Source organism: Geotrypetes seraphini, chromosome 2 (genome assembly GCF_902459505.1).
Source record: "Geotrypetes seraphini chromosome 2, aGeoSer1.1, whole genome shotgun sequence".
Classification (NCBI taxonomy): Eukaryota; Metazoa; Chordata; class Amphibia; order Gymnophiona; family Dermophiidae; genus Geotrypetes; species Geotrypetes seraphini.
In genome coordinates this window covers 1,849,149-1,877,033 of record NC_047085.1, presented here as the reverse complement: position 1 = coordinate 1,877,033, position 27,885 = coordinate 1,849,149, and the positions used below count along the sequence as shown (strand labels likewise).

Genomic DNA, 27,885 nt, shown 5'->3' with positions numbered 1-27,885 from the left:
CTAAGCACGAGCATGTAATTCAATTGTTTTGATGTCGAGAAGTTGAATATGTTAATTTAAGAAAAAAAAGGGGCTTCTGTACGCTAGCTAAGTGATTCTTGCTGTGTTGAGAACAATAGAGATATCTTTGCTGAACTTTTTTAGTGTTTAGAACCATGTGGGTTTGCATCCCAGTAAGAATAAAGAGTGAATGCCACGTATTTTTAAAAGTTGTAAGAGTGTTGAAAGAAAAAGAAATGTAGAATCAGAAGGCATCAGAAAGTGAAGTGAAAAGGAAAAGAAAGTTAAATGTCTGGCGGTTTCAAAGCAGGGAGATAGTCTGTAGAACGAATGTACAGGAATGTGGAAAGAAAGCTTGTGAAATGTGTTAATTCCCTGATTGTAAGGGATCTGCTATGGAGGAGTTCGATAGGGAAGATGGGAGAAAAGAAAGAATTCTGCTGGACTTGGGAATGTATTCAACAGTGAAAGGATAATTTTGTGGAAAAGAAAAAGATTTATTCCAAAAAACAGATACCATGCTTACAAGAAAGATTGTTTTTGTGAGCAAGCAAAGCAGTGCATGAGAAAAAAAAAATTCCTGCCTTTGTGTTTTATCTCAGTGTTTCAAATTAGTTTTGAATATGAATTTTTGTGCCCCTGCATGGTTTATAAAGTATTTTTAAACTTGTGCATTGCCCGAAATGTATGATTAGGGAGTAATTAAATTTAAATGCATTTTAAAATTAAATTGGGAAGTTTAAAATAAAAAGATTAAGAAAAATAGAGGTTAAGTACCTATATTTTTTTTTGAAAATCGAAATAAATGTGAAACAAAAAGCTTGCTAACTTGGTTAACGGAAAAGAACAATTATAATAAACTTTTATGTAAGTGGATGAATTCGGAATTGAAATTTTGCTTACTTTTTACAAGTAAGCTCTTCAGGATAGGAACCTAATAAAGAATATGGAATTGAGAATAATTCCCTGATGTTAGAAAAAAAAAAAAAGAAAGTCTAATTAACATGTAGAGAATGTGTCTGCATGTTTAAATTTTCCTGTGGCCATATTTTGGTACTACAGGACCCTGAAAAAAAGTCTATTTAATCTGTATGTTTTGTGTTTCAGTTAAGAACCTTCTTTGAATCCTTTCAACAATTCAACACAGAGACTGTAACTCTGCAATACAAGAATTAGTACAGTTTGCAGAGGGGATAACGTGCCATGTGTTTCTCTTTTCTTTGTTCTTTTGTTAATGAACATGTGCTTTCCTTCCAGGATTTACACTGATCAGCAGTACCACATTCCACCACTAGAGCTGTGGAGAACACAGAGAAAAATTCCGATGCTGAATTTTCGGCAGGAATTTCAGTGTTCCTTTGTCTTCAACTAATGAGCTGTGCTTACCTTTCAGTTGTACCAGTACGGGTGTAAAGAAAAGCAGTTCCATAGTTACAGAAAAGCCAAGCTTGAATTATGAAAACGTTGCAGCATGAACTTTTTAAAGCCATGATTACAAGTTGCTAAAACTATTTGCAAAAGACATTTCTGGACTCATAAAAAATTTTGAACGAAAAAACAGACTTTATCTTAAACCACGTTACTTTAAATCACTTCATTTGAATTAGGCTTCTGAACTTTAATTATGCTATTGCATAATTTCATAGACTTATTCTGATATTGTATTAATAACTGTATTTTCTTTATCATTGTCTTCATGCATTGTTCTCAGAAAATATTTTGTGTATCCTGTATTTTAAATTTTATTTCATATGACTGTATTTCCATACACAGTGGCAGCTTCTAAGCTGTAACACAGTGCCACAATATTGTTTAATTGGGTTTAACAGCTGATATCATCAGTCCTTTTAATGATTTTAATTTAAATTTGAGAAATGAGTTCCTGCAACACACACAGAAAAAGAAAACTTATATCTGATGTGCATGCATTATCTGCACATGAGTACATTTCCATATTAAGCATATATTTGGTTTTCTTAACACTGTGCATTATTTTACACTTTATTGATTTAATTCCAAGATTTTATAACATAACACTTTTGAGCATAGGGACTAATTAAATTAGGTAATACCGAGGTTCTCTTTATCTTAGGGAAATCTAGGGTTCTATTTTTCATTAACTATACTTTCTCTAAATTTTCTGACTTTTAAACTTTAAAAGTACTGGAGTTTCATGAATACCTCTATGAATAAAACAACAGACGTCTCTGCTCTAGGACTGTACTTGCACCTAGAACAGACACTGTCTGACTACCACTGGAATGGTAAGTTTCCTATATGATATGGTTTAGGCAGCAACTTACATAAATGTACACTTGAATGGGTTTTATCTAGAATAGGGGATGGGATTTGCTTGCATTCTCACTAGAGAATTCAAGTAAGCTTTGGGTAAGATCTTCTAGGCACCTGCCGTTGCAGGCCTAGGTAGTACATTTTTCTGGCTTTTGCTATCTAATTGGCATTTAAAAGAATATACTTGCACAGACACACACTGATCCATAAGAAGAACCGTACCCAGAGTAAACCCCAGTGCCACAGATAAGACCACGAGCTCAATTATGAATATTACTTCATAAATTCAGTAATATCCAAGAGGGGACTGACTCGTGGCTCGTTATGGGACGATATTGAAATGGATGTCAGAAGCATGATAGTGCAGTATTTTTGTAGCGCCAGTTTTTCGTATGATTCTGGGTAATTCTAGTTAGACAAACATCTGTGTTAGTTAAGGACCGCGCCCAAATAGAAGTGTACGAAAAATAGGTGAATAAAACATTTAAATATAATGTAGCTAAGGCCAGAAGAAAAAACACACTAAAGATTAATATAAGGAAAAGAATGGTGTTTTCTTGTGTACTTTGCTGTTGAGCTAAATCATGGTGGAAATCATGATTACATGGAGTCCAGTTAGCACAGTTACTTATCATAACAGGTGTTATCCAGGGACAGCAGGCAGATATTCTTGACTGATGGGTGACGGCACCGACGGAGCCCCGGTACGGACAATTTTAGAGTGATTGCACTCTAAGAACTTTAGAAAGTTCTAGCTCGGCCGCACCGCGCACGCGCGAGTGCCTTCCCGCCCGACAGAGGCGCGCGGTCCCTCAGTTAGTATAAGCCAGCTAAGAAGCCAACCCGGGGAGGTGGGTGGGACGCAAGAATATCTGCCTGCTGTCCCTGGATAACACCTGTTACGGTAAGTAACTGTGCTTTATCCCAGGACAAGCAGGCAGCATATTCTTGACTGATGGGTGACCTCCAAGCTAACAAAAAGAGGGATGGAGGGAAGGTTGGCCATTAGGAAAACAAATTTTGCAAAACAGATTGGCCGAAGTGTCCATCCCGTCTGGAGAAAGCATCCAGACAATAATGAGATGTAAAAGTGTGAACTGAGGACCAAGTAGCAGCCTTGCAGATTTCCTCAATAGGAGTGGAACGGAGGAAAGCTACAGATGCTGCCATTGCTCTGACTCTATGGGCCGTGACAGAACCTTCCAGTGTCAGTCCGGTCTGAGCATAACAGAATGAAATGCACGCTGCCAGCCAATTAGACAACGTACGTTTAGAAACGGGACGTCCCAATTTATTTGGATCAAAGGACAGAAAAAGTTGGGGAACTGATCTGTGGGGTTTCGTACGCTCTAGATAGTAAGCCAGAGCCCTTTTACAATCCAAAGTATGTAGAGCTTGTTCTCCAGAATGAGAATGAGGTTTTGGAAAGAAAACAGGTAGAACAATGGATTGGTTGAGATGGAATTCAGAGACAACCTTAGGGAGAAACTTTGGATGTGTACGCAGAACCACCTTGTCGTGGTGAAAAACCGTAAAAGGTGGATCTGCGACCAGTGCATGAAGCTCACTTACCCTCCTGGCAGAGGTAAGAGCAATAAGGAAAAGCACTTTCCAAGTGAGAAACTTGAAAGGAGAGGTAGCCAAAGGTTCAAATGGAGGCTTCATTAAGGCAGAAAGAACCACATTGAGATCCCAGATAACAGGAGGGGCTTTAAGAGGTGGTTTCACATTGAAAAGCCCTCGCATGAACCTGGACACCAGGGGATGAGCTGAGAGAAGTTTTCCATGGACTGGCTCATGAAAAGCTGCAATGGCACTGAGGTGGACTCTGATGGAAGAGGACTTAAGGCCAGAGTCAGACAAAGAGAGCAAATAGTCCAACAACGTCTCCACTGCCAGGGAAGTGGGATCAAGATGATGACACCAGGAGGAAAATCTCGTCCACTTCTGATGGTAACATTGCCGAGTGGCTGGTTTCCTGGAGGCATCCAGAATGGAACGAACAGGCTGAGATAAAAGAGTATCATGAGATGTCAGCCCGAGAGATACCAAGCTGTCAGGTGCAGAGACTGGAGGTTGGGATGTAGAAGGGTTTCCTGCTGTTGCGTAAGCAGAGAAGGAAACAGAGGAAGAAGAAAAGGTTCCCTGGAACTGAGTTGAAGTAGAAGGGAGAACCAATGTTGCCTGGGCCACCTCGGAGCAATCAGAATCATTGTGGCTCGTTCCCTCTTGAGCTTGAATAAGGTTCTCAACATTAGAGGCAGAGGAGGGAAGGCGTACAGGAACAGATTCGACCAGTCGAGGAGAAAAGCATCCGCTGCCAGACGGTGAGGAGAGTAAAGTCTGGAGCAGAATAGGGGCAGCTGATGATTGTGAGGAGCTGCAAAGAGGTCTATCTGAGGAGTGCCCCATTGAGTGAAGATAGACTGCAGAGTTACAGGATCGAGTGTCCACTCGTGAGGCTGGAGAATTCTGCTGAGTTTGTCCGCTAAAAAATTCTGTGCTCCCTGAATGTAGATAGCTTTCAGGAAGAGATGGTGATCTATGGCCCAATTCCAGATCTTTTGGGCTTCTTGGCATAAAAGGCGAGAGCCTGTCCCACCCTGTTTGTTGATGTAGTACATCGCAACCTGATTGTCTGTGCACAACAGAAGGACCTGAGGAAAAAGAAGATGTTGGAAGGCCTTGAGGGCATAAAACATCGCTCTGAGTTCCAGGAAATTGATTTAATGCTTCTTTTCCTGGGCTGTCCAAAGACCTTGAGTCTGGAACTCGTTCAAGTGAGCTCCCCATGCATAAAGAGAGGCGTCGGTGGTGATGACTAGTTGATGATGAGGCTGATGGAACAGAAGACCTCTGGATAGATTTGAGGATACCAACCACCATTGAAGAGACTGACGAAGAGATGATGTCACAGATATGTGTCGTGAGCAAGGATCCGTCGCTTGGGACCACTGAGTAGCAAGGGTCCATTGAGGAGTGCGCAGGTGAAGACGTGCGAGGGGCGTGACATGAACTGTAGATGCCATGTGCCCCAAGAGTACCATCATTTGCCTGGCTGAGATGGAAGGTAGTGAAAGCACCTGCTGACATAGAAACTGAAGGGTCTGAAGACGATTGGATGGTAGGAAAGCTCTCATGAGGAGTGTGTCCAGGATCGCTCCAATGAATTGAAGTCTCTGAGTGGGGATGAGATGAGATTTGGGTAGATTGATCTCGAACCCCAGAATTCGTAGAAACAAGATGGTTTGGTTGGTGGCCAGTAGAACTGCTTGAGCGGATGTGGCCTTGATTAACCAGTCGTCCAGGTAAGGAAAGACCTGGAGGTGGTGAGAGCGTAGAAATGCCGCTACCACAATGAGACACTTGGTGAAGACCCTTGGAGAGGAGGCAAGGCCGAAGGGCAGCACCTTGTATTGGTAATGACAATGATTGATCATGAAACGGAGATACTGTCTTGAGGTTACATGGATCGGTATGTGAGTGTATGCCTCTTTGAGATCGAGGGAGCATAGCCAGTCGTTTTGATTGAGAAGAGGATAAAGGATGGCTAAAGAAAGCATCTTGAATTTTTCTTTTACCAGATGTTTGTTGAGATTGCGGAGATCCAAAATTGGTCTGAGATCTCCTGTTTTTTTGGGGACTAGAAAATAACGGGAGTAGAATCCCTGCCCTTTTTGATCTAGAGGAACTTCTTCTATAGCGTTTAGAAGAAGGAGGGATTGAACTTCCTGAATGAGGAGGGCAGATTGAGGACTGTTCAAAGCAGACTCTTTTGGCAGGTTTTGGGATGGAAGAGTCTGAAAGTTGAGAGAGTAGCCGTGGCGGATGATGTTGAGGACCCATTGGTCCGAAGTGATAACTTCCCACCGGCTGAGGAACAGAGAAAGTCGACCTCCTATAGGTTGAGGCAGGAGAGCAGGAATAGGAATACTGGCTATACTGTGGAGAATGAAGTCAAAAGGGCTGTGACTTCTGCTGAGGAGGTGGTTTCACAGGTTGCTGCTGTGGCTGCTGTCTAGGAGGCTGACGTTGTTGCTGCCTCTGACGCCTGGGTTGCTGAGCAGTGGTAGGTAATGGCCGAGCTGTGAAGCGGCGTTGATAGGCCGACTGCTGCCTATATGGTTTTGGCGGAGGAGGCTTCTTTTTATTTTTAAGCAGGGTATCCCAGCGTGTCTCATGAGCAGAGAGCTTTTGTGTGGTTGAGTCCATGGATTCCCCAAAGAGCTCATCCCCTAGGCACGGGGCGTTGGCTAACCGATCCTGATGATTAACATCAAGCTCGGATACCCGAAGCCAGGCCAGGCGACGCATAGCCACCGACATTGCTGTCGCTCTGGATGTAAGTTCAAAGGTGTCATATATGGATCTAACCATGAACTTACGTAATTGAAAAAGAGACGACAAACAGGTATGAAAAGAGTGATGTTTTCGTGAAGGAAGGTACTTTTCGAAGGAAGCCATGGTGGTAAGGAGATGCTTCAAATAAAAAGAAAAATGAAAAGCATAATTGCTAGCTCTATTTGCTAACATAGCATTTTGGTAGAGCCTCTTACCAAATTTATCCATGGCTCTACCCTCTCTGCCAGGAGGTACCGATGCATATACACTGGCTCCTGAAGATTTTTTAAGGGTGGATTCGACAAGTAAGGATTCGTGTGGAAGTTGAGGTTTGTCGAACCCAGGAATGGGAATTACCTTATATAGAGAATCCAGTTTACGTGGGGCCCCTGGGACAGTTAAAGGAGTCTCTAAATTCTTATAGAAAGTCTCCCTCAAGATGTCATGAAGAGGGAGTTTCAAAAATTCCTTTGGAGGCTGGTCAAAATCAAGGGCATCCAAAAAAGCTTTGGACTTTTTGGATTCAGCCTCCAAAGGAATGGACAAGGAGTCACACATCTCTTTCAAAAAGCAGGAGAAAGAGGACGTGATCTGTTTGGAGGATGGGTCAGGGACAGCTGAATCCTCCTCCTCTGAGGAACATTCGCCTTCAGAAAGAAAGGGTTCCTCTGAGTCTCCCCACAGATCAGGATCCCTGACATGGGAAGCATGGTCCCGAGACTCAGGTGTCGATGATTGTAAGTGTCGGGTTTTGCGCACCGACTTACCCGACCTCATCGATATCGAGTCAGGAGATGTTATCGGTCGCACCGGTGCCGAAGTCTGTACCGATTGATGTTGAGCTCTCGGCTCCGGTGCAAGAACTGGCATCGATACCGATGAGGTTAGTTGAAGCGGTACCGAAATAGTGGAAGCAGGTAACACAGGGTGTTCCACAATCGGTACCGGTAGCTCGGTGCGGGCCGGCACCGGAAGGTTCGGAGCCAGGATAGCAGGGAGGAGCTGTTTTAATTGGTCCTTAAGCTGCACCTGAAGGATGGCCGCGATGCGGTCATCAAGGGATGGCACCGGTACCGCCTTTTTCTTCTGCGGTACCTGCGGTGCCGCTCGACGCCCCGGAGATGAGGAGCCCGATGTCGAGGGACTCACCTCTATAGGGGCGGAGCGCTTCCGCTGGCGTCTCACAGTCGGCAGGATTGGACTCACTGCACTCGAGACCGGAGGACGCTCCAGCGGGGAAGGCTTCTTAGCCGGCTTACCTGACTGGTGAGACGCCGGTGCGGAATCACGCGGCGTCGAAGAAGAGGGTGCCGACTGAATCGGTGCCGAAGCTGGAGTCGATGGAACGGGGTCGGACATCTCGGCACCGAACAGTAATTGCTGCTGGATTTGGCGATTTTTTAATGTCCGATTTTTTAGAGTGGCACAGCGGGTGCAAGTAGAGGCCTGATGCTCAGGACCCAAACACTGTAAATACCAGTTGTGTGGGTCCGTGAGAGATATAGGCCGAGCACACCGCTGGCACTTTTTAAAACCCGGTTGAGGGGGCATGAAAGGGAAAACGGCTTCAGCCAAATCGAAGGCCGAGGCTTCGATGATGGCAGAAGGCCCCGCCGGGGAAAGATCAAATTAAAGAAAAAATTAAGGATTTTTTTTTTTTTTTTTTTACAAAATAGAAAAAAGAAAAGAAATAAGGTAAATAGTCAAAAGTTTACGCGAGCGGGAAGGCAAAGAGAAAAAAGTTTCAACAGCCGTTGAAAAACGCGTCTTCTTAGCTCCGCAGAAACTAAGAAACTGAGGGACCGCGCGCCTCTGTTGGGCGGGAAGGCACTCGCGCGTGCGCGGTGCGGCCGAGCTAGAACTTTCTAAAGTTCTTAGAGTGCAATCACTCTAAAATTGTCCGTACCGGGGCTCCGTCGGTGCCGTCACCCATCAGTCAAGAATATGCTGCCTGCTTGTCCTGGGATAATAGGTTCTTTACTATAACTGTCCTGTCTTAGGTCACCATCTTGTGTCAGTGAAAAGTTTCTGTTCTTTGTTCAGCTTCCCGCCTTTAGCCTCGTGGTTCTAATTGATAACAGATGTGCTTAGGCCAGTAGGATTAGACTCCATATTCCAAACTGAGATATAAAATGTATGAAGTATGAATGGCCAAGATATGAATGAAATTATGAATGTTTGGGGCCCATGAATGTGATATGTGGTGATATAAATGGTTTATAAGAAGAAACACTAAGGAAAAATCCTGAGCATAACATCTGGAAGTAATTAGAGTCAGTCTCAAGAATAGGAAGAAGGGGGGCATTGGAAGCCCACGCTTCAGGAAGAGGAGAGGGGGATTTAACCCCCCCCTTTTTCTCCAGAGTAAGCTTTCTGTGTAAGGCCATGCAATTTGAATCTGTCAGCTTAGGAGTTTTTTTTCCTTTAAGACTCAGAACTTGTCAGTATGGAAGGGCTGAGAATTTATCAGCACCATGTTAATAATTATAGATTCTCTTGAATGTTATAATGTTAATTCAGAAATCAAAAGTAATTTTCTGAAAACTTTGTATAACTTTTAAACATGGAGGAATGTTTCTTTGTCTAAACTTTGAGACCACCCACAGAAATGTTATTGGTCGTCACACTTGATGATGTCACTAAACCAAAAGTTATATATGGACATGTAACTGCTAAAAAACTTTAGAATTGTTAGGAGCAAGGCCAGCGTTTTGGCTTCTGTAATAATTCTCTGATGCAAAAGATACTCAATTGATTTGCTAATAAAATTAATTGCGTACTCTTATGATCTAATATTGATATCTAATAAAAAATAAGATTTTGGATTTTATGAAAATATTTTGCATCATTATTTTTTTCCATTTTCATTTTACAACCCTAGAAAGCTATAAGTACGCATGTGCGCAATTAACGGTGAGCGAGGCTAAAAATCTGTACATCCCCAGATTCAGAAAGGGGTGCAAAAAGAATCGAACAAAAGATCCGGTATGGATCACTAAAATAGTGAAGGAAGTGATAGGCATTAAGAAAAATTCATTCAGGAAATGGAAAAAGGACAAAACTGAGGAGAACTGGAAAGAGCACAGGAAGTATCAAAAAGAATGTCACCGTGTGGTTCGTAAAGCCAAAAGAGAGTATGAAGAGAGGCTAGCCAGGGAGGCACAAAATTTCAAACCGTTCTTCAGATATGTTAAAGGAAAACAGCCGGCTAGGGAAGAGGTGGGACCGCTGGACGACGGAGACAGGAAGGGAGTAGTGAAGGAGGAGAAAGAAGTCGCGGAAAGACTTAACATGTTCTTTTCGTCTGTATTTACGAACGAAGACACAACCAACATACCAGAACCTGAGCAATTCTTCAATGGAAATCAAGCAGAAAAATTAATATCCATGGAAGTGAGCCTTGAAGATGTGCGCAGACAGATAGAAAAACTAAAAACTGACAAATCCCCGGGTCTGGACGGAATCCATCCAAGGGTTCTGAAAGAATTAAAGGAGGAGATAGCGGAACTACTGCAGCAAATTTGCAACCTATCCCTGAAAACAGGAGTGATTCCGGAGGATTGGAAGATAGCCAACGTCACGCCCATCTTTAAAAAGGGATCAAGAGGTGACCCGGGAAACTACAGACCGGTGAGTCTCACCTCGGTTCCGGGGAAAATGGCGGAAGCACTGATAAAAGAACACATCGATGAACATTTGGAAAGAAACAAACTTCTGAAAACAAGCCAACATGGTTTCTGCAGGGGGAGATCGTGCCTAACTAACTTATTGCACTTCTTCGAAGGAATTAACAAACAGATGGACAGAGGAGACCCCATAGACATCATATATCTGGATTTCCAAAAAGCCTTTGACAAGGTGCCACACGAGCGTCTACTCCGGAAACTGAAGAACCATGGGGTGGACGGAGACGTACATAGATGGATCAGAAACTGGTTGGCGGGTAGGAAACAGAGGGTAGGGGTGAAGGGCCACTACTCGGAATGGAGGAGGGTCACGAGTGGTGTTCCGCAGGGCTCGGAGCTCGGGCCGCTGCCATTTAATATATTCATAAATGATCTAGAAACAGGGACGAAGTGTGAGATAATAAAATTTGCGGACGACACCAAACTATTTAGTGGAGCTCGGACCAAAGAGGACTGCGAAGAATTGCAAAGGGACTTGAGCAAACTAGGAGAATGGGCAACAAGATGGCAGATGAAATTCAAAGTTGAAAAATGTAAAGTATTGCATCTGGGAAGCAGAAACCCGAAGTACAACTATACAATGGGAGGGATGTTAGTGAACGAGAGTACCCAAGAAAGGGACTTGGGGGTAATGATGGACATGCCAATGAAGCCGATGGCACAATGCGTAGCGGCCGCTAAGAGAGCGAATAGAATGCTAGGTATAATCAAGAAGGGTATTACAACCAGGACGAAAGAAGTTATCCTGCCACTGTATCGGGCGATGGTGCGCCCGCATCTGGAATACTACATCCAATATTGGTCGCCGTACCTTAAGAAGGATATGGCGTTACTCGAGAGGGTTCAGACGAGAGCGACACGTCTGATAAAAGGGATGGAAAACCTTTCATACGCTGAGAGATTGCAGAAACTGGGTCTCTTTTCCCTGGAGAAGAGGAAACTTATAGGGGATATAATAGAGACTTACAAGATCATGAGGGGCATAGAGAGAGAAGAAAGAGACAGATTCTTCAAACTTTCAAAAAATATAAGAACAAGAGGGCATTCGGAAAAACTGAAAGGGGACAGATTCAAAACAAATGCGAGGAAGTTCTTCTTTACCCAGCGTGTGGTGGACACCTGGAATGCGCTTCCAGAGGATGTAATAGGGCAGAGTACGGTATTGGGGTTTAAGAAAGGATTAGACAATTTCCTGCTAGAAAGGGGGATAGAAGGGTATAACTAGAGGATCACTGCACAGGTCCTGGATCTGTTGGGGCCGCCGCGTGAGCGGGCTGCTGGGCACGATGGACCTCAGGTCTGACCCAGCAGAGGCATTGCTTATGTTCTTAACTCAACGCTGAAAAAACCAAATTCTTCCTGGCGAGCCCGAATGACAAAATCAAAGATACTTCCTCTCCCTGAACGGACAGGTCTTCCCTATTGTCGATTCCATAAAAATCCTGGGAGTGACACTAGACCGTTACCTCATTCTAGATATCCACACAGAGTCACTGATCAAAAATGGATTCTCGACACTATGGAAACTTAGAACCATCAGAAAATTCTTTGACACAGCTTCCTTTTGCCTATTGGTATAATCCTCCATCTTAAGCCTGCTCGACTACTGTAACACCATCTATCTGGGGTCCCTCAAAAAAACCATTCAAAGAATCCGAATCATACAAAATTCAGCAGTACAACTGATTTTTGGCATAAAAAAATGGGATCACATAACCCCTACTATCAAAAACTTCATTGGCTGCCTCTAGAAGCAAGAGTGCTATTCAAATTTGCCTGCTTTTGTTTCAAATCTATTCTCGGTATGGCCCCCTATACCTGGCCTCCCATTTTAAATTGGATTGCACCACCAGGCCTTCACGCAGAATTCATATGTTCAGCTACCCTATAATAAAAACCTGCCGATACAAAAGATTCCTTGCAGAACACTAGCCTTCCAAGCAAGTCAACAAAACGGCTGGCTAGGCATCATCATCAAGCACTCCTCATCCTATTTTAACTTCAGAAAACAAGTTAAAACCAACCTGTTTAACCGATTTGTAACCTAGAACTCTTAAACCTTCTCCTGAACTCTTATCCACATGTACTCGATATCCCCACATTGTGACTTTATATAACCAAAGGCTTTGTAACTTCTTTGAATTTTTATTGTAACTGCTTTGATCTCTTTGTATTGTAACTACTTCGCTGATTGTCCAGTGCCTCTTGTTGTAAACCGCCTCGAACGGCTTTGGCGGTATATAAAAATAAAATTATTATTATTATTATGAGCCAACACAGAAGTTTTTTGCTCTTGCTCTAGTTTTTAGAGTATGAACTGAAGTGCTGAAATTTGGAAAGTATTTGGTTTTGACAAGACTGGACTCCTTAAAATTGTATTCCTCGCTCACTATTGGATCTATGAGGAGAAAGAAGTGCGATGATTGGAAATGGTGCTGTTTCACAGTGTGGGGAAAAAAAGGATGTAAAGCTACTGAGTTTCAAGTTCAAGCTTTATTAAAATTTGATGTACACGCAATATCAAACATTTGAATGCATATTACAAATTAAAAAGGGGACAAATGATACGACAATTACAGAAAAAAATATATATATATATATTCATACAAACGTATACCAATACAAAAGGAAAGGGGGATGAACTACAATCATTGAAGAAAAGGAAGAGACATCTATGGGTAACACATGGGGGAGGACGGCAAATGAAGAAAAAGAAGGAAAAATAAGGGAATAGGATTTAAGTCCTGAGAATAAGGGTTGATTGAAACTGTGGATGACTCTATGCGAGTTATCTTATCTATGTCTCAAATGCATCTTTATATAAGAAACTTTTCAAAAGATTTTTGAATTTTTCCAATGAGGGTTCAGCATGCAAATAATTTGGTAGATTATTCCAAAGCTGAGGAGCTACAACTGAAAAATAGTAGATCTTCTTGTACCTATTACTTTTAGGGAGGGGATAGTCAGCAGATGCTGTTCTATACATCTAAGGAAAAAAGGATGGTTTCAGGACTGAGTTGAGAAGTAGATAGCGAATGATAATAATAAATACCTGGAAAATCTATCTAGATGCTATAATTTGCATTTTTTGAACTTCCCTAAGTCGCCTCTAGTTCTGTGCGAGTTACAAAATAAGATTTATAGTTGATTATTGAGAGCTTCTATACCGCTACTAATGACTGGGGAGTCAATTCAGAGCGGTCTATGAGTCTCTGCAAAGGCGCTGCAATACATGAGCTTCTGTAGAGATGTTATCATAAGGAGTTGTGAGGTTTTACAATACATGGGCTCTATACTGAAATACACTGAGCTCTGTGGTGGTGTTACAGAGTTATTAATACCGGCATGGTTATGTCATGTTTCAAGTTTATTTGATTAAACGCCTATCCAAAATACTAAGCGTTGTACAATAATAATTAAACATTAACAAAAGTACACAGAGACTAACATCTTAACATACTTTGTGGTTTATTTTTTTTTTTTGTAATCTATAAGGACACAATAGGAAAAAGGGGGGGAGAACTACAATATTTATTAAGAAAAGATACAGCAAAGGAAAGAACAATGGGAGGGGAAATCAAGAGTCGCTGGACTTGAAACGAATAGTCAATTGTAGGCATCTTTAAAAAAGAAACATTTTAAACTATTTTTAAATTTCTGTAAATTGTTTTCAGATCATATATATATAGGAAGAGAATTCCAAATCGTGGGGGCAGTTACTGAAAAGATTGTATTATGTCGAGTACCTATTATTCTTAAGGATGGGATATTAAGAATATGCTGTGAGGTGGATCTTAGAGCTCTCGGAGGGTCATAATAAGTTTGATAGCTGTATTTTGAATCAATTGTAAACGTTTTATATCCTTTAGGTTTATCCCTTTCAGTAGAGAATTACAGTAATCCAATTTGGATATCACAAGGGAGTGAATTAATGTAGTAAGGGATTTGGCATCGAGAAGGGGAGCCAAAGATCTAATCATCCTTATTTTATGAAAACAGTTTTTGACTAGAGCACTAATTTGTGAGCGAAATGTGAGTTTATGGTCGATTAGCATACCTAAAATTTTTATGGTAGTGGTTGGTTTAAGCGGAGTGTTATCAATTGAGATAGGAGCAGTTAATTGTAACCCTTCTTTCCATGAGAATAGCATGATGTTAGTTTTAGTAATGCTTAGAGAAAGCATATTTGTATTTAACCAGTCATAAATAATGGATAATTTTTGATTAATAGAAAGAATGTCATTTGGACTTACAGGGTCTATGTTGTGTAATAGTTGTAGGTCATCGGCGTAGGCATAAGCTGTAAATCCGATTGATTGACAGAGAGTTAGAAGGGGTGCCAGATAGATATTAAACAGTAAAGGAGATAGAATAGAGCCTTGAGGAACACCGAAGTTAGAAGAAAATGGTTTTGAAATGGAATTATTAAAATGAACTGAGGAAGATCTGTCAGTGAAATAAGATCTAAACGATTCCAGAGCTTGATCAGTTAATCCAATGGAAGCAAGTCTTTGTAATAGCAAGAGGTGATCAATAGTATCGAAAGCAGCCGCAAGATCTAAAGAAATTAATAATACACACTTGTGTTGGTCAAGGTTGTACTGTATAGTTGTTGTGAGGCCCAATAAAGAGTGTTCTGTAGAATGATTTTTACGGAATCCTACTTGATTAGGATGCAATACCTGTGTTTTATCAATGAAATCCGATAATTGCTGAAATACAAGTTTTTCTGTTAGTTTGGCTAAGAACGGGAGATTGGCTATTGGCCGATAATTTGAAGTTTCTGTGGGAGAGTTTTTTGAATCTTTTATCTGCGGGTGAAGGATTGAGTGCTTCCAATCTGGTGGGAGACTTGCAGTAGTAAAGCATTTATGAATAATTTGAAGAATGTAAGGTCCCAGTATAGAAAAGTAGCGTTTATAGAAAAAAGGGGGAAGAGGTTCAATATTAGAACCTTTGATATTGATGGATTGGAGGACGTTTTCTATATCTTTTAAAGAGGGAAGAGAGAAATTAGAGCATGTAGAGTTTAGTATTGAACCTTCTGAATTTACGGAACATTGTGGGTAAATGATTTTACTGATGATGTTGGATCTTATTGATATTACTTTGGTTTGGAAGTAATCAGCCAAACTTTGGGCGGACGGGGCGTTATTTTTAGGAATACCAGGTTTGCATTTAAATATTGTTAACTGTTTTTTGTTTGAGAAATTTTTTTTTGAGTAATATTGTTTCTTCGCAGTATTGATTGATTGGCGATAGTGGTTAGATTGGTTCTTATAATTATCCAGGTTAGTTTGAGAAGGTAGTTTATGCCATTTGCGTTCAGCAGAGCGCAATTGGCGTTTCAATAGTAAAAGAGAAGAATTAAACCAGGGGTTTCTTTGTTGTTTAGAAGAGATTATTTTAGTAGATAAAGGTACTATTGATTCTAGTAATGATTGACATGCTTTATCCCAAATGGCAAGTTGTTCAGTTACAGTTAGCGAAAGAAATGTTTTGGAATCGATAGTAAGAGCCGATGAGACAAGGGACTCATTAATGTTCTGAAAGTCCCGTATGAGAATAGTTTTAGTAAGTTCAGGAGGTATTGAAGTAGTATGTAGTGTATAAATTGATTGGATAAGACTGTGATCAGACCATGGAACATCAATTATTTTCGGTTTAGAAAACTGCGGGAAGAGTTCATTGGAAACAAAGATCATATCTAATGTGTGGCCTTTGATGTGTGTAGGGCCAGAATTTAAAGAAACAAAGTTAAGATCATTAAAATGAGTAAGTGCTTCAGATGTATATGAATTAGATAGATCATCAAAGTGAAGATTAAAGTCTTCCATAAAAAGGGGAGATTGAGAAGATATAGTAAAATCAGAAATAACAGACAGCAGTTGAGAAACTGCAGATTGATTTATTGGTGGCGGGATGTATAATAATAGTAAATCGATAGTTGGGTTAGTATTAATTTTTAGTTGTATACTTTCAATAGTGTTATTAGAAATAGTATTTTCTACAACAAGGGATAAAGCAGACTTATAGATGATGGCCAGGCCACCTCCCATTCTGGCTTTGCGGTGGTTATAGCAAAAATTATAGCCTGGAGGGCTAGCAAAGGTGAGGTAGGCCTCGTCTCCATCGGTAAGCCAAGTTTCCACAATACAGAGAAGATCTAAAGAATGATTTGTTATAAGATCTTTAACAGTGTGATGTTTCTTACGTAATGACCTAACGTTGATTAGGCCTATATTAAGTGTTTTGAGGTCGTGTAGGGACTGAAGAACTGGAAACTGTATCGGAAGAAACTTTAGTTAAATTACTTAGTTTTGAACTGTTTAAGGTGACTATTGGTGAGGGTTTATGGCCCCAGTGAGTAGGAATCTGATGAATATTATGTTATAATCTATCATCCTACTTATATGCACATGTTAAAACACAACCAACAAAATATCACACATATTGTATAACAGTACTATAAAATAACTGCTTGCTAAACTAAACAAGCTCAGGAAGAAAAGCTGCGTCTGAATAACTCCGTCTTCAGTAACTTCCTAAAATTTAATAAAGTTGCTGCTTTCTTTACTTCAAGAGGTAGATTGCACCCTGAACTGCTAACATTGTTCGTTGACAGACCCCCAGATTTCACCGGTTTCAAGGAGGGTACCTCCAAACACAGGTAATATTATTAATTTAAGGAAAAAAGTATGGTTTCAGGACTGAGTGAGTTGAAAAATTAACTTGGGACAATTTAATCAACGTGACTTCCTTTTTTTGTTGGCTATAACTATCTACTTCTCACCATGAATATCACCTGTCACAGGGGCCCCCCAAAAGATCCTTTTACATGAGGAATGACAAAATGTATGATTTACTCACACGGCCCCTGCATGTGACTTCTTCACCCTGCATTAGGCAGGTTCCAGCAGCAATATACCCCTTCAGGCCCGACACCGTCTCTTCACTCTTCAAAGCCACAGTCTTCATACATGTCACGTGTTCCCATTCATCAAGCTCTAACCTAGAAATGGAAGTAGGCAGCAGGGAATTACAGGACAAGAGTGTTCAGTACAGGCAAGCTTTGAGAGGAAATACCTCAACACTGAGAGAAACTGATAAGAACATAATAGCCATACTGGGTCACACCAATGATCCATCCAGCCCAGTATCCCACCTTTGCGGTGGCCAATCCAACGTTACCCAAGTAGAGGGCGTGGTTCCAAGTGTTTGAATCCCTCATGAAAAAGTAAAGGAAACAGAAGAGGTGGCAAGACTGAGAAGCATCTGTGAGAATGAGGTCAATGACTGGCTAAGCGGTAGGCTTCAGAGGGTGGTGGTAAATGGTAACCTCTCTAAAACGTCGGAGGTGACCAGTGGAGTGCCGCAGGGCTTAGTTCTGGGTCCGATCCTCTTCAACATATTTGTAGGAGACCTACCTCGGGGGCTTCAAGGTAAAATAACACTGTTCGCCGACGATGCCAAATTATGTAACATTGTAAGTAAAAGCGACTTGTCCGACAGCATGAAGCAGGACCTGCTGTTATTGGAACACTGGTCCTCGACCTGGCAGCTGAACTTCAACGCAAAGAAATGCAAGGTCATGCACCTAGGCAACAATAACCCATGCAGAACGTACACACTGAATGGGGAGACCTTGGCTAGGACTGTGGCAGAACGAGATTTAGGGGTGATCATCAGTGAAGACATGAAAACTGCCAATCAAGTGGAGAAAGCTTCATCCAAGGCCAGACAAATGCTAGGTTGTATCCGTAGAAGCTTCGTTAGCCGGAAGCCTGAGGTCATTATGCCGTTGTACAGAGCCATGGTGAGACCTCATCTGGAGTACTGTATACAATTCTGGAGGCCACACTACCGTAAGGATGTGCTGAGAGTTGAGTGGGTTCAGAGAATGGCCACCCGGATGGTCTTGGGGCTCAAGGATCTCACGTACGAGGAAAGGCTGAACAGATTGCGGCTATACTCTCTCGAAGAACGCAGGGAGAGGGGGGACATGATCGAGACATTTAAGTATATCACTGGTCGTGTAGAGGTGGAAGATGATATTTTCTTTCTTAAAGGAACCTCAGCCACAAGAGGGCATCCGCTGAAACTCAGGGGTGGGAAATTTCATGGCAACACCAGGAAGTATTTCTTCACAGAGAGAGTGATTGACCATTGGAACAAGTTCCCAGAGCAGGTGATCATGGCCAACAGCGTGCCTGATTTGAAGAACAAGTGGAATGCCCACGTCGGATCTCTACGAGGGAAGTGTAAAGGTATCACCACCTGAGTGTGATCTCTAGGAGGGTAGTTAGGGAGGGTTAATAGAGTGGGAAAACTTGATGGGCTATAGCCCTTTTCTGCCGTCATTTTCTATGTTTCTTTGAGGTACATCGATGGTGTACATCCAAGGGTGCTGAAGGAACTTAGGGAAGTTCTAGTGGCTCTGCTGATTGACTTTTTCAATGAATCTCTGGTCGGGAGTGGTAACGGAGGACTGGAGAAAGGTTGAATGTGGTCCCTCTCCACAAGAGTGGAAGTAAGGAAGAAATAGGGAATTACAGGCTAGTAAGTCTGACTTCTGTGGTAAGCAAATAAATGGAAACATTTTTAAAACAAAAATGGTGAAGTTTCTGGAATCTGGTGGATTACAGGACTAGAGACAACTTGGATTCTCTAGAGGTAGGTCTTGTCAGACAAATCTGATTCTTTGACTGGATGACCAGAGAATTGGATAGAGGACGTACCTAAATGACCGCCTCATCCAAACCACCTCTACCAGGCATAGAAAAACACACACCCCATTCACTTACCTCTCAATCAAAGAAGTAAAAAGGAAAAAAACTATACAACGGACTACTGGCCACTCAGGCAGCGAAGATAGACAACCAAGTCTCCAACCTATTGACAACAACCCCAGATTACAAGATGTTCAGAAAGGAAATAAAAACTATACTCTTCAAGAAATCCCTTAATAAAGCTTAATTCCACGATAAAGCTTAACTCCCCTCTTACCATCCACTCCCTAACCCCAGATTTAAAATAACCTAGTGAGGATATAAAGGTCCAGAACTCTGTAATTTCTGGTTGGTCAGCTTGTTCAAGATGTAAATTGATATCCCTGCTTAATAGGTTATATGAACCAGTTAGGGAATTAGTTAACAAAATTTTGAAAAAATCCTCTTTCGCTAGATTCCACTTTTTCGGAGGTATATAAAACAAAGTAATAGTTAAGGCGTCCACTAATGATTTAGCAGTTAATGTAAAGGATAAAATTTTAATTTAAAGTAGATTTAGAAATTAAAACAGTACAACTTCAATTATCTTTAAACATTATAGCCAGTCCTCCACCCCTTCCCCAAGCTCTTGCTAATGATAAAATTTTAAAACCAGGGGGAAGACAGTCTTGAATAATAATATCATTATCTGATAATAGCCAAGTCTCAGTGAATAGAACAAAATCAGGATTATTTTCTCTCAACCAGTCATTAATTAACAGGGATTTATTTCTCATAGATCTTATATTTAAGTAGGACCCACTTAGGTTTAGATAACAAGAAGGAACCATAGGGGTAAAATGAGAATAAGTTAGATTTTTTAAAGTTCGTTGTGTTTTAATATAAGGTCGGTTTGTTCTACGAGATGTTGGTAAGACTGGAATTGAGAAAGGACCAGATTCTGTATAGTCATACAGAACCTGATATTGAGTCGTTGGAAATCTGGTCTTAGGAACATGAATTATCGAGTAATGTACAAGGATAGGGGCAGAATAAGACAAAACCACTACCTTACTTCTAGAACTGATTACATATAAAAAGAAGAGAAGTAACATCAAATGCTGGTTCAGCGAAGCCATTGTGAAGTTATACAATTGAGAATAAATGAATTAAAACAGTTGGTTTAAATGTATATGTCTCATCAAACTGTATCGCTAATTGTCCTGTGCATCAACTATAAATTAATAAACATGAATTATGAAATTCTCTGACCTGCATTAGTCCTGTATATTGCTTCTTCCAGTCGCTTCACAAAGGCGCATACTAAGGCGCAAGCGCCTTGAACGGCACGCCATATGGCTGCATGCCGTTAGCTCAGTTTTTTTTGAATCCCAGCTACTGATGGATGGTAATGTCAGTCAGCGGAGAGCGGTCACCCTCCCGCGCCCGGAAGTAGAAGGCGGCTCTGAGCAGAGCCGTTGTAGTGTAACCGCTGATGAAAAAAGGCTCTCCTTTGATGATGTAAAAGTCCCCTAAAACGGGGCAGGCACTTGCCCCTTGGAGCGGAGATGAAGCGTTACCTCGGTGAAGTCTGGCAGTGCAGAGGGGGCTAGGGCTACTGGGCTAGATGGACCACTGATCTGACCCAGTAAGGCTATTCTTATTTCATTACAGAAAAGGACGTAGATGCATGGAATAGTCTCCCGATGGAGGTGGTGGAGATGAAGACTGTATCTGAATTCAAGATAGCGTAGGAAAGGTATCTGGGATCTCTTAAGGAGATAGTGGATGCTGTGGAGAAGCAGAGTGTAAGGGCCACTTAGCCTTTATCTGCTTTCATGTTTATAAAACCATAAAGCTCTGTAACCTCACAATGCAAATGTTAAGAGTTTTAGCTTGAGATCTATGTGCATGCACTGCTTTCAATGCATATTCATTGGGGAAATCCTGAAAACCCGACTGGATTGTGGCCCTCAAGGAGGGACTTTGAGATCCCTGATTTACACCATCCCAGCCAATGAAGCCCTCCCCAGCCCATCCTCCAATACACAGACCGTGCAAGTCTGCCCAGTAACTGGCCTTAGTTCTTCAATATTTACTATTATTTTCTAATTCTAGATCAGCTGTGTTCATCCCATGCTTTTTTGAACTCCGTCACCGTTTTCATCTCTACCACCTCTCTGGGGAGTGCATTTCAGGCATCCACCACCCTCTCCATAAAGAAGAATTTCCTAATATTGCTCTTTACCACCCCTCAACCTCAAATTGTCCTCTGATTTTACCCTTTTCCTTCCTATGGAAAAGATTTTGTTCTATGTTAATACCCTTCAAATATTTGAACGTCTGAATCATATCTCCCCTGTCCCTCCTTTCCTCTAAGGTATACATATTCAGTTAGATAGATTGTGAGCCCACCAGGACAGATAGGGAAAATGCTTGAGTACCTGATTGTAAAAACCACTTAGATAACCTTGAAAGGCGGTATATAAAATCCTAATAAACTTGAAACTTAAACTTGAAACTTCCAGTCTCTCCTCAAACATCTTTTGGTGCAAACCGCCTATCATTTTCATCGTCCTCCTCTGGATTGCTTCAAGCTTTTCTGTGTCCTTCACCAGATAAGGTCTCCAAAACTGAACATAATACTCCAAGTGGTGTCTCACCAATGACCTGTACAGGGGCATCAACACCTTCGTTCTTCTACTGGTTATTTCTCTCTTTATACAGCCCAGCATCCTTCTGGTAGCAGCCACCGCCTTGTCACACTGTTTTTTCACCTTTAGATCTTCAGACACTATCACCCCAAGGTCCCTCTCTCCATCCGTGCATATCAGCCTCTCACCTCCCAGCATATACGGCTCCTTCAGATTATTAATCCCCAAATGCATTACTCTGCATTTCTTTCTACTGAATTTTAGTTGCCAGATATTAGACCATTGTTTAACTTATTAATGCCTGTTGTTCTTTTGTGGGCAATGTTAAGTATTTCTATTTTGTGGAATTGTTGTCATCAATAAAAATTGTTAAAAATTGTTTAAACATAACTTATTACTTATGTAAACATTTTTTGTACCTCGCTTAGTGGTAGGCAGTTTATAAATGTAGAAAATAAAATAAATTACCTCCACCACCTCTGGCAACATGTGTACAGGCTCTCATGCCAGCATTCTTACCTGGTGTTAGGAATGGTCTCCCAACTAACTGGTGAGATCAGCTGGATAGAAAATGCCTCCTGCACTGGATGCATATATCGATCATCTGCAAAGATAAAACAATTATATGTGTCTGGATCACCAAAGGAGATAGTGCTCCTGAAGACATGCGTCTAGATTTGCCTGACAGGATTAAGACAGGTCTGCTTTGTACCCCTCTGTATCTGGGATTTGTAGTTCTGATTTCCCAACAGAATTTCCTAAGAAAGGCAGGACTATAAAGATTACATATGCAAGGGGAGCTAGCCTGGAGCTAGTTAGCAACTTATACCACAAGTGCTCAGACAATCTTTTAGATAAACTGCTATGCAGATTCACAAGTTAGGGGACCCTTTTAAAAAGATCTTAGTGAATTCTGTTACTACTTATTTTGCATTCTTTACTTCCACTGAGAGGCTGTTCTTTGCATCCACAACCTTTTTCTGTAAAGAAATGCTTCCTTTTGTTCTAGAACCTGCTACTTTTCTTTCCTTTAATCCCCACCAGATCAGTCCAGAACCTATGGGCTTGTGCCTGTCAACCAATGGATGAAAATGGAAGAAAAAAGGGCACCCTAGATCAGTGTATCTCAAACTGTGTGCCTCCTGAGATTTCAGGTGTGCCACAGCACACTGGGGAGAAAGAGAGATGCCAGTGCCAGCTGACTGCATATAGGATGTGTTTCTCATGGCAAGAGGCAAATCCTGTAAACAAGCAGCTGACACCAGTGCCTCTCCTTCTCGCCAGCCCTCTTCCCTGCTAGCACCCCCTTCTGGCATCTCAGGGCCTGTCTGGAGAGCCTTCGTGCGTGTGCATACATTATCACAGTGATGTTCGCGCACTTCCGGATACTTCGAGCCACGGCAACTACATTTAGTGTGCCGCGGTTTGAGAAAGTTTGCAGGACACTGCCTTAGATCAAGGGTGGGCAATCACAGTCCTTGAGGGCCACAACCCAAGTTTTCAAGACTTCCACAATGAATATGCACAAGATTAATTTGCATGAACTGCTTCCATTGTATGTAAATCACTGTGGAAATTTCAAAAACCCGACTGGGTTGTGGCCTTCGAAGAAAGTGATTGCCCACACTTGCCTTAGATGTTTAGTATTTAAAATGACAAAGCAATGGAACATCTGTTTTCAGTTTTGCTTGAGTTGTATTAATACTCATCATAACATATTGCTGGTAAAAATCCCTCCCCCCCAAAACCTTCAAAAGTTGAACAGTGAGAGAAAACAATGTTTAACCTGAAGACAATTTGTGAAAAGAGCAATATTAAAGTATACTACAGTGTTTTAATAACTAAAAATGTATTAGGGAAGGCCTCTGGATTGGACTAGTGCAGACATGGGCAACTCCGGGCCTCGAGGGCCAGAATCCAATCAGTTTTTCAGGATTTCCCCAATGAATATGCATGAGGACCCCAAACTGGCTGGAAAATCCAAGCCAGGGCTCTTACCTCTCTCGATAGTCTCAAACTCCTTTTCCTCTCCTGTCATTCTTGGAATTCGAGCACAGACATCACCGACGCTGGTGGCAACAGCATATACCTGTGGGACACAAAAGGAATGCCAAATAAATGAGCAGAGTCAGAACTTGATGTAGATTTAACAGAGAACGAGGTACACACATAACGCAGCCTGCAGTGAAATCAGAGCAACGAGGGTCAAATTTTACATGCAGATCTAACAAATAAAAAGTTGAAAATAAGAACATAAGAACAACCTTACTGGGTTAGCCCCTTCTCTTGTTTCAAAGCAGACTGAAAAACCACCTTTTTCATATAGCTTTCAGTCCTCTGCCCTCCAACCCAGCCAGCTGATTAATCATTCCCCTTAACTGTATCCATGACATCTTATTTGTCTGTCTTGCCTGTTTAGATTGTAAGTTCTTTCGAGCAGGGACCGTTTCCTTACTCTTTGTGACTCTGCACAGCACTGCGTGCGTCTGGTAGCGCCATAGAAATAATTAATATTTTTTGTCCCCAAACTTTTTTTGATTTATTTTTAAAAAATAACCTCATTATTCATTCCTTATCCGGCGCAAGAGCCACTATTACTAATAAAGTTGTTTCACCAGTGTTTCTCTGGGGTTTCCAGCAGTTCGGAAACATCAAGAGGCTTGTCTTGACCATTTTGGTCTTGATGTAAATGTTCCTGTCGTTTCTTATCTGGAAGGTAATATACTTTAACAAATGGAGGTAATGACTGTTCCGGAACATTCAAGATTTCAAGAAAATATCTCTTCAACATATCTCGAGGTGTTGTAGTGGGATTTTTAGGAAAATTTAAAATCCGCAGATTAGCCCAATTATAATTTTCAAGAGATTCTAATTTTCGCCGAATACTGTTACTATCTTTAATTTGCATTTCCTGAAAGTTTTTTTTATTGTTTTCAATTCCATATTCAATTTTTGAGTCTCACTTTTACTTATTTCCACTTCTTGTTTCAATTGTACAATTTCTTCTTTCTGTAATTTTACATTTCCTTCAATCTCTTTAATTTGTGGGACAAGGTTTTATCGAAGTTCACAACTAAGTCCCAAATAGTCTCCAACGTTACTTCTGGTGGTTTTGTTAGTAGTGAAAAGTCCTGCAATGGCATAACTGGCTTACCAGGTGCTATCCTCGTTTCCAAAGTCCCTTTCAGTCGCTCCCCCCATAGATTTCCCGGCCACAGGTAGCTCCAGGGAAGTTACTTCCCCCGCTGACTCCAATAACAAGCTCTCAGCTGAACTAGCCTCTCATGGTGTGAGCCTTGTCTCTTCGGGCATGATCACTTCCTGCGGAGAGCTTGCTTGCTGTGGTGGTGGGGGCGGATCTCTGTAGTTTGGGCTCAGCGTGGCGTCAAGGCCCAAATCGTCTGCTTCGGCTTCACTTGCTGGTGATTCCTGGGCTGCTCCAATCCTCCGGTGAGATATCGTAAGAAGGGATCCCGGGATATCGGGAGGCTCCACCGGATCCTTTCCCCCTTCTTTTCAGCATTGTATCCGGCAAAATAGGTATAAAATAGGAAAAAATCTCTAGGCGTCTTTCCCATTACCGGCTGCTGCGGCTACTTGGATCTCTCTATCTCCCTTCTTTTTTTTCTTGGATCCCTCTATCTCCCCAAAAATATTGATACAGTGGTACCTTGGATTACGAGCATAATCCGTTCCAGGAGCATGCTCGTAATCCAAAATGGAAACTCGCTTTGATGCGTTTCCCCCTCCCGAGAACTAAGAGATCCCACTTGCCAGTCCCACGCTTTCTTACATCCAGTCAGTTCCCACCACAAAATCCACTATCTCCTCTCCCTAAGAGATCCCACTTGCCAGTCCCACGCTTTCTTGAATCCAAACAGTCAGTCCTCACCACAACATCCACTATCTCCTCTCCCTAAGAGATCCCACTTGCCAGTCCCATGCTTTCTTGCATCCAAACAGTCAGTCCCTACCACAACATCCACTATCTCCTCTCCCTAAGAGATCCCACTTACCAGTCCCACGCTTTCTTGAATCCAAACAGTCAATCTCCACCACAACATCCATTATCTCCTCTCCCTAAGAGATCCCACTTGCCAGTCCATGCTTTCTTGCATCCAGTCAGTACCCACCACAACATCCACTATCTCCTCTTCCTAAGAGATCGCACTTGCTAGTCCCACGCTTTCTTGAATCCAAACAGTCAGATCCCACCACCTCTACCGGGAGACTATGCCACACATCTACCACGTTTTCTGTAAAAAAGTATTTCCTTAGATTATTCCGGAGCCTATTAACTTCATCCTATGCCTTCTCACTCCAGAGCATCCTTTCAATTGAAAGAGACTTTGACTCATGCGCATTTATGTCACGTAGGTATTTAAACATCTCTATCATATTTCCCCTCTCCCACCTTTCCTCCAAAGTATACATATTGAGCTCTTTACGTCTGTCCCCATATGCCTTATGATGAAGACTACACACCATTTTAGCAGCCTTCCTCTGGACCGACTCCATCCTTTTAATATCTTTTTGAAGGTGCAGCCTTTATTCTAAATGAGGTCTCATCAGTCTTATACAGGGGTATCAATATCTCCTTTTTCCTACTGGCCATACCTCTTCCTATGCACCCAAGCATTCTTCTAGCTTTTGTCATCCCCTTTTCGACCTGTTTAGCTACATTAAGATCATCACAAACAATCACACCCAAATCCCGCACTTCTGTCACACATATAAGTTCTTCACCCACTAAACCACTTGTCTCAAACTCATGCCCTTTGCAGGGCCACATTTTGGATTTGTACGTACTTGGAGGGCCTCAGAAAAAATAGTTAATGTCTTATTAAAGAAATGACAATTTTGCATGAGGTAAAATTCTTTTTGGCTAAGTCTTAACAATAATATTGTAATTTATAGGTAAAGAGACATATGATTAAGAAACTGTTTTATTTTACTTTTCTGATTATGATAAACATACTGAGGGCCTCAAAATAGTACCTGGCAGGCTGCATGTGGCCCCCGGGTTTGAAACCACTGCCCTAAACTATACCGTAACCTCAGGTTTTTGCATCCCAAATGCATAACCTTGCATTTCTTAGCATTAAATCTTAGCTGCCAAATTTCAGACCATTCTTCAAGCTTTGCTAGGTCCTTCCTCATTTTATTCACACCATCAGGGGTTTCTACTCAATTGCAGATTTTGGTATCATACGCAAAAAGGCAAAACTCACCTTCAGCAATACGCTTACAAAAATGTTAAAAAAAGCAGGCCCAAGAACAGAACCTTGAGGAACACTATTGGTAACATTCCTTTCCTCAGAGATATCTCCACTAGAGAATGACATTGTGACTGTTACCCGCAGTTAGCTGCGGGTAACCTGCTGAAATGGGGAGAAAAGGAAACTGGTCACAGTGGGTACGGGGACAAGGCCATTCACTGCCCCGTGGAGCAGTGAATGGTCTTTTCCCCGCACTAAAGTATCTGCCATGTTGCTTCCCTTCCCAGACCTCCTCGTGATCGCGCACTTTCTCTTTCCCGCCGGTGGCAAAAAACACCATCCGGGCATCTCTTCCCTTCGTCTAGCTGCCACCTTCCTCCCTTTCCCTCACCTTCGTAAGCGCTCTTCAGAATTTTCTCTTCTTTCTGAGGTGTCCGGACGTGGCAAACCATTCTCACAAGACTTGCGCACGACTGCCCTAAAGCTTCTCCTCCGATTCAAACAGGAAGTGCGTCAGAGGAGAAGCTTTGGGGCAGTCGTGTGAGACTTGTGAGAACGTTGCCGCGTCCGGACACCCAGAAAGAAAAAAGTTTGAAGGGTGCCTGCGAAGATGAGGGGAAGGGAGGAAGGAGGCCCAATGAAGGGAAAAGGTTGAGTGGCGCTGAAGGGAAGTGGAGGGAGGGGGGAGCAGATGTTAATTGGGAGAGTGAGAGAGGGGAACAGATACTGAAAGTGGAGAGAGAGGAAGCAGATGCTAGAAGGAATTGGGCAAGAGAGAACGGGGAGCAGACGCTGGATGGAAGGGGGGAGGTTGAGTGGTGCTGAAGGGAAGTGGAAGGAGAGGGGGGAGCAGATGCTGAAAGTGGAGAGAGAGGGAGTAGACGCTAGAAGTTAGTGGGGGGGGAGAGAAAGGGAAGCAGATGCTGGATGGGAGGGGAGAGAGAGGGGAACAGACTCTGGATGGGAGAGGATAGAGAGGGGAGCA

General features: G+C 42.0%; 1 protein-coding gene across 1 annotated transcript in view; it reads right to left on the bottom strand.

Annotated features, from left to right (window-relative positions):
- Positions 1-27,885, bottom strand: part of CPSF1 (cleavage and polyadenylation specific factor 1) — a 406,695-nt gene that overhangs the window by 51,006 nt on the left and 327,804 nt on the right. The window contains exons 28-30 of the mRNA XM_033933046.1: positions 23,680-23,770; positions 22,201-22,285; positions 17,190-17,331 (exon numbers count right to left, since the gene is read on the bottom strand). Coding sequence (XP_033788937.1) covers positions 17,190-17,331; positions 22,201-22,285; positions 23,680-23,770 — 318 coding nt within the window. The remainder of the gene's footprint in view (positions 1-17,189; positions 17,332-22,200; positions 22,286-23,679; positions 23,771-27,885) is intronic.